Source organism: Equus przewalskii, chromosome 16, assembly GCF_037783145.1.
Source record: "Equus przewalskii isolate Varuska chromosome 16, EquPr2, whole genome shotgun sequence".
Taxonomy (NCBI): Eukaryota; Metazoa; Chordata; class Mammalia; order Perissodactyla; family Equidae; genus Equus; species Equus przewalskii.
This window is the reverse complement of record NC_091846.1, coordinates 65654987-65668645: the sequence shown is the minus strand read 5'-3', so window position 1 is coordinate 65668645 and position 13659 is coordinate 65654987. Positions and strand designations below refer to the sequence as shown.

Below are 13659 nucleotides of genomic sequence, written 5' to 3'. Positions count from 1 at the left end.
TAAAGTAAGTATAGAAGGAAAGTTCCTCAACGTAATAAAGGCTGTATATGACAAACCTACAGCCAACACATACTCAATGGGGAAAAACTAAAAGCCATCCCTCTGAGAACAGGAACAAGAGAAGGATACCCACTCTCACCACTCTTATTCAACACAGTACAGGAGGTTTTGGCCAGAGCAATTAGGCAAAAAAAAGAAATAAAAGGAGTCCAAATAGACAAGGAAGAAGTGAAACTCTCGCTGTTTGCAGATGACACAATTTTGTATATAGAAAACCCTAAAGAATCCATCAGAAAACTATTAGAAATAGTCAACAACTACAGCAGAGTTGCAGGGTACAAAATAAACTTACAAAAATCAGTTCCATTTCTATACTCTAACAACGAACTTAACAGAGAACTCAAGAATACAATCCCATTTACAATCACAGCAAAAACAATAAAATATCTAGGAATAAATTTAACCAAGAAGGTGAAAGACCTATGCAATGAAAACTGTAAGACATTGTTGAAAGAAATCGATGGTGACATAAAAAAATGGAAAGATATTCCATGCACATGGATTGAAAAAATATAGTTAAAATGTCCATATTACCTAAAGCAATCTACAGATTCACTGCAGTCCCAATCAGAATTCCAGTGACATTCTGCATGGAAATAGAACAAAGAATCCTAAAATTCATATGGGGCAACAAAAGACCCTGAGTAGCTAAAGCAATCCTGAGAAAAAAGACAAAGCTGGAGGCATCACAATCCTTGATTTCAAAATATGCTTCAAATCTATAGTAATCAAAACAGCATGGTCCTGATACAAAAACAGACATACAGATTAATGGAACAGAATTGAAAGCCCAGAAATAAAACCACACATCTATGGACATAATCCTCTACAAAGGAGCTAAGAACACACAGTGGAAAAAGGAAAGTCTCTTCAATAAATGGTGTTGGGAAAACTGGGCAGCCATGTGCAAAAGAATGAAAGTAGACTGTTATCTTTCACCATACACAAAAATTAACTCAAAATGGATCAAAGACTTGAAGGTAAGACCTGAAACCATAAAACTCTCAGAAGAAAATGTAGGCACCACACTCCTTGACTTCAGTCTTAGAACAGTCTTTTCGAATACCATGCCTACTCAGGCAAGGGAAACCAAAAAAAATCAACAAGTAGGACTTCATCAGACTACAGAGCTTCTGCAAGGCAAAAGAAATCAGGATCAAAACAAAAAGACAACCCACCAACTGGGAGAAAATATTTGCAAATCATATATCCGACAAGGGGTTAATCTCCATAATATCTAAAGAACTCACACAACAACAAGAAAACAACGCAATAAAAAAATGGACAAAGAATATGAACAGATATTTTTCCAAAGAAGATATACAGATGGCCAACAGGCGCATCAAAAGATGTTCAGCATCACTAATCATCAGGGAAATGCATATCACAACTACCCTAAGATACCACCTTACACCCATTAGAATGGCTGTAATCACCAGGACAAAAAATAACAAATGTTGGAGAGGATGTGGAGAAGAGGGATCCCTCATACACTGCTGGTAGGAATGCAAAAAGATGCAGCCACTATGGAAAACAGTATGGAGATTCCTCAAAAAGTTAAAAATAGAAATACCATGTACCCAGCTATCCCACTACTGGATATTTATCCAAAGAACTTGAAATCAACAATTAAACGAGACTTATTCACCCATATGTTCATTGCAGCATTATTCACTATAGCCAAGATGTGGAAGCAACCCAAGTGCCCATCTGTGTGTTATATGTATGTATCTGAAAAAAAAACCAAGGCTGAAAAATCAGTCATCTAACCATGAATCTTAAAATTTGAAAACCGTAACTTAAACTTCTATCAAAGAAAAGGAAAGGGTATGGTAATGATAAGAACAAAAAGTAATGAAATAGAATAAAAACATATAGTAATTAAGGTCCACAAAGCCAAAAGTTTTCTTTGGAAAGACTGATAGACTTGATAAAACACCTGGTAAAACTGGTCAAGAAAAATGGAGAAGCAGACCCAAGCATTCTGTGCCGTGACTGAAATAGGGCATGTTACTTAAGATCTGTGGACATGGCAGAGGTAGGAAGAACATATTTTTAACTATTGATGGAATGAAATCTGTAATTTTAGAGAAAACTCTGGACCTCTCTGATCCTACTAGTAAGCTGTCCCAAGCATCAATCTAACACATTTTTTCCAGAGAATAGAAAAATAAGCAATACATCCCAACTCGTTTTACAAGGCCAGCTCTACTTGAAAACCAAATACCTAAAAGGGCATTATATAAGAATAGAAAACTACAAGCCAGTCTTATTTATGAACAGAGATACAGAAATCCTATATAAGTGAAGAAAGGGATAAACAGCATAAAAATCAAAAAGGAAGTATTAAAATGGTCATTTCTTCCAAATTGTTTATACAAAAAATACATATGAATCCACATATATGTTATTAGAATGAATTTTTTAGTTTATCCAGGTTGCTGATTAATAGGTCAGTATACAAGAATTATTTCTAAGAGTTGGAACAAAGAAGAAATGCATTTTAAATAGAGATATCACTTGCAATAGTATCAAAAATATCAAATACTAGGGATAAATGTAATAAAATATATTTAAGCCTTTTACACAATAAAATATTATTGAGAGAAAATTCAGAAGTCCTGCATGAATGGAGAGATATACCATAATCATGAACTGAAAGATTCAAAATTGTACAGAGGTCAGTTCTCCCAAAATTGATGTATAACTTCAGTGTAATTCCAATATGAATCTCAACATTTTTTATGAAAATTGTCAAACTGATTCTCAGGTTTATATAGAAATTCCAAGGACTGAGAATAACTAAATTACTCTGAAAGAAGAGAAAGGTGGGATAATTGCTCTGCTGAATATTAAGATCTTTTATAAAGCTATATAATTGATGACAATTTGGTAGTAGCACAATGATAGAAAAATAGAGCAATGGAAAAAGAATAGCGAATCCAGAAATAGATCCATGCGTACATTATACTTGCTTTGTGATAAAGTTGGCCTTACAGAGCAGTAAGGATGGTCGTTTAAACTTTCTCCTTTTCACATCATACACAACAGTCAATTCCAGATGGATTATAGATATAAACATAAAAAGCAAAAGAATAAAGCTCCTCAAAGATAATATAGATTATATTTATGACTTCAGAGTAGGGAAAGATTCATAAAACAGAACACAAAACCCAGTAGCCATGAACTAAAATATCAATAAATTCAGCTACATTAAAATTAAGGACTTTTTTTTTTTTATCAGAACACACCATTGAGTGAATAAATGGCAAGCCACAGAATGGCAGAAGTTACCTGCACACATATAACCAAAAAAGTACTCAAGTCTTAGAAATCAAATCCCTATAAGTCAGTAATAAAAAGATAATTATCTCCAATATAATACTGGCAAAAGATTGAACAGGCAAATCAGAAAAGAGGCCAATGAACACGTTAAAAGATGTTTAATAGCATTAGTGACGAGGAAAAGCAAATTAAACCCTGATGAGATATCTTTACATATCTACCAGAATGATTTAAATTTAAAAGTCTGACAATAAAATGTTTATGAGGCTGTGGGGTGATGGAACTCTCATATGTTGCTAGTGGGAGTGAAACCTAATCCAACTATTTTTGAAAAACTTTTTAGCATCTTCTAAAGTTGAAGGTATGTATAGTCTGTTTGTAAACCACCAAAGTGTACAAAATTCAGTTGTCCGGGATCGATAGAATGGATAAAAGAGAGTGTATTCATACCATGGAATTCTGTACAGTGCATAAAAAAATGTATAGCTACAGAAAACAATGGTGATGAATCTCACAACCATTATGTGGAGTGGCAAAGAGCACAAAAGAATACATACTGTGTGATTACATTTACATGAAGTTCGAAATACACTAAATGTTTAACAGTGCAAGCTTAGATGGTAAGCTATAAGGAAAAGCAAGAACGTTAATACCATAAATGGCAGGATAGCGGTTGTCTTTAGAAAAGTGAGAAGGTGTAGTAATTGGCAGGGGATATGAGAGAGATCTTTCGTTTGCTGGCAATGTTCTATTTCTTGACCTGGGTGCTAGTTTTATGGGTTAATTCACTGAGCTCTACTTTTTTGTCTTGTGTATTTTTTATGTATGTTATTTCACATACACACGTACACAGAAAAAGGTTAAACAAAGTATTGCATTACGAAAGAATCGTTATGCAAAGAGGTGAAGCAATTAGAGTTACTAAAGTGATTGTTTTTAGACTATTTCAGTGCTGTACCACATTCAGTACAGTCAACTTGACAGTGAAAGGTGCTGTATGGTAAAGTGAACAAACTTGATTGGAAGGTTCAACTGTGAAAAGGTATGTAAGATTGTGATCTTTTTCACCTATAAATGTGTTTTGCAGGAAACAAGTGTTCATAGTCGGTTGGGGGTTATTTATAATCCTACATCAAAAATAAATGAAGAGAACACAGCTATTTCTAGAGGAATTTTGGCAGCTTTTCTTACACAGAAAAATAGCTTTTTGAGAAACTTTCTCAGGAAACTGGCAAAGGAAGAAACTGCTGCAGCTATTTACTCTGGAGATAAAATTAAAACATTTCTTACTGAGGTCAGTAGCTATTTGTTTGAAATAATAAATGAGTACTGTTGCATATTTTAAATAAAAGTATGTAAATGTACTTGGAGATATCATGTTACAGAAAAACATCAATAAATAAGTATAATCAATTGGGGGTGGGTAATAAACATTCCTTTACAATGGGAAAAGATAAATGTTAAATGATACACCTTTGCATAGAGACATTTAGCAAATCAAACTTCATATGTTTCAACCGCTACTTCATGATCCTTTAGAGCTGATGGCATTTTAGTTAGGATGTGTACTTAAGTGAAGAATTGGGAGTTAAAGGATTATGTAAATAATCCTCAGGTATTTCCTTGAAGGGGTCCAGAATGGGGGAAATTCAAAAGATAGAAGATGGTCCTCTGGAAGAAAGATTCATCAATCCATTCAAAAAATACTGATTGTGGGGCTGGCCCCGTGGCCCAGTGGTTTAGTTCGCGCGCTCTGCTGCAGGTGGCCCAGTGTTTCGTTGGTTCGAGTCCTGGGTGCGGACATGGCACTGCTCGTCGAACCACGCTGGGGTGGGGTCCCACTTGCCACAACTAGAAGGACCCGCAATGGAGAATATACAACTATGTACTGGGAGGCTTTGGTGAGAAAAAGGAAAAAAATAAAATCTTAAAAAAAAAAATTGTTTAAAAAAAAAAAATACTGATTGTCTACTAGACAATAAAGATACTTGTGAACAAGGCAGATAGAGTGTCTGCTCTTGTGGAGTTTATGTTGTAGTGGGAAAGACAGACAAAGTAAGTGATATTGGAAAAATATAAAGAAACGTAAGAAGGTTGATAGTTTGAGGGATGCCCTTTTGCTTGAGTAGTTGGGGAAGGCATTTCTAGAGAGCTTACGTTTGAGCAGAGCTCTGAGTGAAACGAGAAATCAAGTCACGGGAAGTCTGTAAGAAGATCTTACCAGGTCCAGGAACACAGCACGTCTAGAGGCCTGATGCAGAGACTTCTTGCCAGGTTTGAGGTATAGGCAGACCGTTATGACCAAAGTAGGGTGATGTGGAGAGTACTAGGAGATGAGGGCAGAGACATAACTCCAGATATTTCAAGCACTTGTAGGCCATGGTAAGGAATTGAATTTTTTTTCTGAGTATAATGGGAAGCCATTGAGGAATCTTGAAGCGGTGAATAATCTTTAAAAAGATGACTCTGGGCGCCGGCCCCATGGCCTAGGGTTAGGTTCAGCGTGCTCTGCTTCACCAGCCCAGGTTCAATTCCTGGGTGCAGACCTATACCACTCAGAGGTGGCCATGCTATGGCAGTGACCTACATACAAAATAGAGGAGGATTTGCACGGATGTTAGCTCAGGACAAATCTTCCTCAAGTCAAAAAAGAAAGGAAGATTGGCAACAGATGTTAGCTTAGGGCAAATCTTCCTCAACAACAACAACAACAAAAAGATAACTCTGGATGCCATGTCAAGATTTGATAGTAAGTAGAAAAGAGTGGAAATAGGGTGAGCAATTAGGGTGCTATTGTAGTAATCTAGGCAAGAAACAATAGTGGCTTGGACTAGAGAGTAGTGGGAGAGTTGGTCAGATGGTTGATACATAGTATTTATTACAACTTGGGTCAGCAGAATGAGCTAATTTGTATGTGATGTGAGGGTAATACAGGATTTTGGTTAGAACAGCTAAAATTAATGGTGGTGTCTTTTTTTGAGTTGGGGAAGTCTAGATGAAGAGACTTGGACACACAGATGATTGAGTTAAGTTTTGTATGTGTTAAGTTAGAGATGCCTGTTGGACGTTCAAGTGGAAATGTTGAGTTGCCAAGTAAATGAATGTAGAAATCAAAGGAGGGTTATAATATCTTTTTGAGAGTCAATTTAAGACTCATCAGCATTATATGTAATTTAAAGCTAAGAAACTGGATGAGACACCTCAGAAGTGAGTGAAGGGGTAGAAAACAGAGGGACTGAAAACAGAGCCCTAGTACATTCTACCAAGTAGGTACACAAGAAAAGGATAATCCAGTAAAGGAGACAGATGGAACAGCCAGTGAGTTAAGAAGATCACCAGGAGAGTATAATATCCTGGAAGCCAGTTGGAGAAAGTATTTCAAGGAGAGGATGATCACCTGTGCCAGATGTTGCTGAAATTAGGCTTCATAATTGCCCATTTTATTTGTTAAAGTGGTCATTGGTGGCTTTGATAGGAACAGTTTCAGTGGAGTGGTACATGTAAAAGTGAGTTAGATTCAAGAGAAAATGTGAAATCAGGAAATAGAGACAATGAGTATAGGTAGCTCTTTAAAGGAACTTTTTTGTGTGCGCATGTGTGAGGAAGATTTTTGCTGAGCTCACATCTGTGCCGATCTTCCTCTATTTTCTACGTGGGATACCACCACAGCATGGCTTGACAAGCAGTGCTAGGTCGGCAACTGGAATCTGAACTTGCGAACCCTGGGCCACCAAAGCAGAGCATGCGAACTTAATCACTATGCCAACAGGCCGGCCCCCAGGAACTTTTTTATATGGGGAACAGAGAAACATTCTGTAGCTATTAGAATGGAGTTTGTGGTCAAGGAAGGATTTCTAAATTTGAGAAATGTCACTTTCGTGCATGCTAATGGAAACAATCCATCCAAACAATGAGAAAGGATGATATAGAGAGAGGAGAGCAAAGTTCTTGAGTGGATGAGAAGTGCTGGGATCCAGTACACAAGTGTTCAGTGTTGGTCTTAAGAACAGGACCCATTTTAACCAGGAGAAAGGCAGAATATAAGGGTACAGATGCAGAAGGGCAGATTTATTTGGTGGTGGCAAGATGAAGTACTTCTCTTCTGATTGCTTTCATTTTCAAAAAAGTCAGGTAATTAGTTCAATATTAGAGGGAGCAGACGTTAGTTAATAGAGGTTTGAGGAAAGAGGAGAAAATGTCAAATATTTTTCTATTATTCTGACAGTGAAAAAGTGAATTGAGTATGTAGTGTGGGAAGATTTCCGAGAGCCCACATGAGGTTAATGACCGTAATTGAAAGTGAGAACAGCGTTGGTTGCATGTTTTTCTCCAGCTGTGTTAACACTGTTTGGATCCAGTTGTCCAGAGAAAGCAGAGTTGTCTTTAACCAGAGTTGGGGTTTTGCCATGTCAATATGGCTAAGGGGGAGCGTTCAGGGGAACTGCATGGAAGGTTTTGTTGTAGTCAAGGATTCTGGGGTATAACTCGGTTAGGAGGAAAATCACAATAAGACAACTATCAAGGACAGTACCTAAGTGGCAGGGTCTGTGGACTGAGGGGTTGAGTAGCAGTTGGTCTGATGACAATGGAATGAGTGAGCTGGGAGTGCAGGAGCTTGTGATCAAGGAGACGATGGAGGTGGAGATTCTGGAAGTAAGGAGCATCTAGGCTGCACTGTACGGGCTACGTGTGGCTATTTTAAACTTAAATTTTAAATTCAGTTCTTCTGTCATACTAGCCCATTTCAAGCGCTCAATAACCATCTGTGGCTGTGGCTACGATATTGGACAGTGCAGGGGAACATTGCTATCGTCACAAGAGTGCCTGGGAACTTGTCAGAAATTCAGAATTTAAGTCCTCGCCCTGGATCTACTCAAATAGAACCTGCATTTTAACAAGGCATCCAAGTGATGTGTATGCACATTAAAGTTTGATAATGGCTCATATAGAGAACTGCGTCTTAGCATGAAGGTGTAAAGAACCTATTCGTGGTTTATTTTTTGTGGATGTCCATATTTTTTTGACTCTGACCAAGGGTTACTTTTCTATTTCAGAAATTAAATGTGCTGTTACTAAAATAGTTTTGTGGGATTGGTATAATGGGGTGAGATAAGGTATTTCTATTTTAAACACTGTTTTTTATTGATTGCATCAAAATGGGGGTACTGAGTTCAGAATTTAATAAACACTTCATTTCTCTAATGTTAAATTTTATTTAAGTTGATGTTCCTTAGCATTTTACTAATCAATAATCCAACTCAAATTCTCAAAGGCTGAATTACAAACTGTAGCTACTTGTAACAAGATTTACAAATATTGTAATTGACTTGGTAAAGGAAGATTCTTTTTTTTTTAAGGGTAGTTTCAGAAGAAAGTGCTTTTTAAAATCATAGTTTAGTATAATTTTAAATTTTATACTAATATATTAAAGTAGGCATTGTTAGGAAAATGATTTAATATGTTTACTGTTCTCATATAAGTTTCATCATTCTTATGCTTTAGGGGATGGAGAAGAATGCTTTTGAGAAAAAATATAATACCGTTGGAGTGAATATTTTCCGAACTCACCAGTTGTTCTGTCAAGACGTACTCAAATTGCGTCCTGGAGAGTTAGGTGTTGTCAGCAATGGGAAAGTAAGTAGGAAAAGCCGTTGTTCACTTTTCTCAGTGACACTGTGCTACAGAGGTCTCAGACTTTTCTGTCACAACACACCTGATGCAGCACATGGGGAGGACAGTGCTCACGTGCTAGACACACCAGACAGGCCTCAGCATCAATAACATGGCGCTGAGATGTCCAGTCCACGGCACACTGCCTCTTACTTCTCCCTTTCCCCCGTTGGTGACAATGTTGAATGCAGGTAAGGAAGAATGTTCTTGTGGGGGTGACTTTTATTTTGTTCTAATATAAGTACTAGAATAAACCACTTGGTACACATGACAACATTGTGATTGAGATCCACTGTTGTAGTAGGTGTAGAAAGTATATTGTGACATCTTTCTCTTGTGGCTTTCCTCTACAATTGATTATGTTAAATAACAATATGATTAAGTTAAATAACAATACAATACTTTTATAAGTTTTGAAGTATGAAGTAGTGTTTATTAATGTAATCTTTAAAAATCTATAAGATTTAAAAAATCAGTCTTAAAAAATCACACTTAAGTCACTCTTACTCCCACTATCCTAATAAAATTTATTAAGAGCTTATTGTTTGACCTTCTAACCATTTTTTCTACCCTACATAACTATTTCTGTTTTTTTAAATACACAATTGTAATCCTACTGTGTATATGTAATTTTCTATCACACTTTTTTCTTGTAGTATATCACATTCTTCTGATTAAAGAGTCTTTATTATATACATGCAAAATTAGTGGATAATGTCTACTTATTAATATTTTTTGAATATGATAGTCTGATTTTATTTCTTAGGAATGATTTAAGTTTAAAAAAATTCAATCTGATGCTTAGATTTATTAGGAAATCAATTAATGCAAAGTATTTGACACATCTCTGCTTGCACTATCAAATTATATATCCCCAGATCATCTTCAGAGCTCAAATACCCCCTCAATGTGCTCTTTGTTTTCTATATTTTTATGGGCTCTATTCACCTATGTGTTTTATTTCCATATCATTATCCCCTTAAAATTATGCTTATTTATTCTTTCTTATCTGAATCTGTAGATAATAGGAGTTGGAGAATAGTGAGGGACTCATATCCCCCAGCCACCACAGATCAAGTATATCTGCTTCCGTGAAACAGTTTTTGAGCTGACTAATTGTGTTAGCTGCTAGTCAGTTAGACTCAGGTTTATCTGTGTACAGTGCTATTTTACAACTTGATAACAATGGTTGCCATTTATTATTACAATAATATAAAGTATTAGTAAATTTTGATAGTGAGCTATGTGGAAGCCCAGAAATAGCATTGCTTTTTCTCTTTAACAGTTTCTTTGGGAGGAAATATAGCTTTTTAGGATAGTTTTAAAGTATGTGGCTACCTCTGGCTCTGTCAGGCAGTTTAAGAGATAAAGAGGTAAAAAATTACACCAACTGTATCTAGTACCTTGCCTCTTGGTTATACATTATGGAAAAGCTACCTTATGTTTTCTTTGTCATTGTTTAATATATTCATATATTGTCAATATTAGTGACAACAAATATTAGTTATAGTTATATTCATCTTATTTCTCCTAGAACTGTTTCTTTCTCATTTTCCTTGAAATTGACAAACATATTCAAATGTTAATTTCTCACCTGCTTGAACCAAACGTTCTTCTAGGTTCTGAGTACAGTAGTGAACAAACATGTTTTCATAGAGTTTACATTTTGGTGAGCAGAGACAGATCATAAACAGCATCTTTACTGATAAGGTATCATTTGGACAGAGAACCAAAGGAGGTGAGGGAGCAAGCTGTGTTGAATATCTGAAAGAGGAATGTTGTAGGTAGAGGGAACAGTGAGTGCAAAGGTCCTGAGATGAGATCATGTCTGTGTGTTCTAGGAGTAGCAGGCGTGCAGGAGAATAGTTAGGAGAGAAGTCCAGAGAAGTGGCTGGAGGCCAGATCCTGTAGGGTTGTATAGGCAGTGAATGAACGAGTCATGAAGCTTACAGTTCTGGGCAGGGAATTGACATGTTTTGTTTGGATCGCTGGTGGCTGTTACATTGAGAATAGACTGTAGAGGCTCAGGAAACCAGTTTGAAGAGAGAGTGATGGTGGCTTAGACCAGAATGGTGTTAGCGGAAGTAGTGAGAAGTGGACGTGGGATATGTTTTGGAGGCAGAGTGAACAGGAATTGCTGACACACTTGATGTGGGATATGAGACAACTGTGTAACTAGCAGAATGGAGTTCCCTGTATAAAGTGAGGAAGACTGCAGGAGGAGTGGGGTTGTTCAGGGAGACTGGGAAGGGAAAGAGAGAATTCAGTTCTGGACATATTAAGAGTTCAGTGTTCAGCTCTGGACCTCCAAGCAGACTTGTTGATCAGCAATTGAACATAGGAGTTGAATTCAGGGAAGAGGTTGGAGCTAGAGATAGTATTAAATGAAATTATGTTGAATTTTTGTGTTGATTACTAGAAAATTGTAATTTTGATTATCCTTTTATTTGTAGAACTGTGATTTGAGTAGAGTACAATGTAGCCAAAAATAAGTACTGTGGTTTATGAGCTATAATGTAATACCTAATGTATTACTCTCTCATTGTAATGCTGTAAAGCACAATAATCACAGCAATTGGAGCAGTTAGTTATCGCTCTGAACCAACTAGTTTAATGCTTGAAATAATTCTGGCATTTTAGAATCAATCTTCATTTGAACCTGTCCCAACATTTATGTTAGAATTGGAACATAGTCAAAGTTAAAATTGCTTATAAATGATCAAAACTGGGGTGCAGTGATTATCTCATACTTTCTTACTGAGATGCTGAAGAATTAAAACTTTATGCGTTTTAATATTAAAACCCTAAATAATGCTGTTGCTGTAATTATAGTAAATTTATTTTTATCACACTGCCTATTTACAAACTGCTGGAAGACAGCGGGTAGCAGAAGCTAGGGAAACAAGCATGGCCTTTTTTGATTCAGCCAGACAAACCTAGATTCAGATTCAGGTGCACCATTAATTATGTGACCTCTCTGAGACTTGGTTTCTTCATTTGGACAATGGGAGTAGTAACAGTGTCTTTCACAGAGTTGTCAGAGAGATTAAATATACTTAACTCCTATTTTCTCTTTAAGTATTTGAAGGCTTTCATGGGAAATAGTGGGCAGATTTGTAGACTTGATTGTGTTACTCTTGGTGAAGGTCAGTATGTTATCAAGGCCAGTTGACTGAACTTCTGTGAGTGAAGAGAGCTTTTCTACTCAGGATGTGGATGAACCCTCTAACAGAGGCTTCTAAAATTTTAATGAGCTGTCAGAGGAGGTAATGCATTTCTGTTACAGCAGTTATTCTGTATAACTGAAAAATCACATCTCCAAAATGTTATAAAGAAGATTTAAGCTCCAGATAGGTTTTATTTTACTATTACATGATTTTGAAGTTAAATGTTCCTTTTCCCAACTCAGACATTATGTGATTTGATACTATTTAAATTACTTTATTACAAATATTATATTCAACTTTAAGTAGAAGAGCTAAGACACAACAGAATCAATTTTCTCCTAACTATTTGAGACTGTACTTAGAAAGGTGAAATAGAGCTGGTTCTCTGGTGAATTTAATTGATAAAGATAGACAATCTTGTTAATCCCTTAGGAAAATAATTTCATATTTCCTTATTCTGAGTTATTAACAAAACTGCTTAAGTCACTAGAGATGATATATTTAAATTCAACTATTTTCCAGGCCTCTCCTGTTCGTAGTCTTAAAAATATAACCTTGAAAGTGCTTTCAAAGTTACCTTAAAAACTAAAAAACAAATGCCAACCAAAAAAAATTTCTTTAAAAATATCAAATCTTAAGGCAATGAAATATTTATGTACTTTTCATTTTATAGTGCCTAGTTTTGCATTTTTAAAAGCCCGTGTCTTATGTTTAAGGGTAAACATGGTGTTTGTTTAGCTGTAAGGCCAACGTCCCAGCTAATAGCCTCTTTGATATGAGCAAATGACAAAGATCCAGGAACTATACTTCATTAATTTTTAGAAAATATTAATTGCAGAAGTAGATGAAGGGGAAGTGAGAAAATCTGCTGCAGCCATTTCACTCTGTTCTTTTTACCAAGAAAAAAAATATTCTAGCTGACGCGTTTTCCAATTGTTTGTTATTAATTGTTTAGCACATAAGACTGTGTCAGGCTCACCTTCTACCTCAGGGCTTGTGTTCATGAGATTATGGTGATTGCGTGTATCAGCTTCCTCAGAAAGTGCTAATAGTAGTGGAGTTGGTGGTGGTTGTGATGGGATAGCCATCCTGAGAAATTAGATGTGGACACTGACTGTGACAACCTCCCCGTCTGTAGTTACTGGAGTAAAGCTAAACTGTGTGAACGTGCTGTGCTCCAAACCACTAGACAACATCAGTTAGACGAAGATTGGTTGGTATTATAATTATCTGATTTGTCTCTCGGTTTTTGCTCTTTTATCCCTTGCTTATGTGTTAATTCATATCTACATAGTGTAGACTACATTTACAGATGAATAGAAAATTGAAATTAAAAGATTTACAAAGTATAGACAGTTGCTTTCATAATTTACTTTAGAATGAAAAGCCTTAGGTTTCTGGAAGAATTATGTTTCAAAGTAAAACTTTCAAATGAAAATAATTTGCTGCTTTTTAATTTTGTCAGTTTAGTTTTGGT

At 36.1% G+C, this 13659-nt stretch overlaps 1 protein-coding gene across 3 annotated transcripts in view; it reads left to right on the top strand.

Annotated features, from left to right (window-relative positions):
• Positions 1–13659, top strand: part of UGGT2 (UDP-glucose glycoprotein glucosyltransferase 2) — a 184716-nt gene that overhangs the window by 106602 nt on the left and 64455 nt on the right. For all 3 annotated transcript variants that reach the window (XM_070579077.1, XM_070579078.1, XM_070579079.1), the window contains exons 21-22: positions 4433–4639; positions 8848–8979. In XM_070579077.1, the coding sequence (XP_070435178.1) occupies positions 4433–4639; positions 8848–8979 (339 nt within the window). The remainder of the gene's footprint in view (positions 1–4432; positions 4640–8847; positions 8980–13659) is intronic.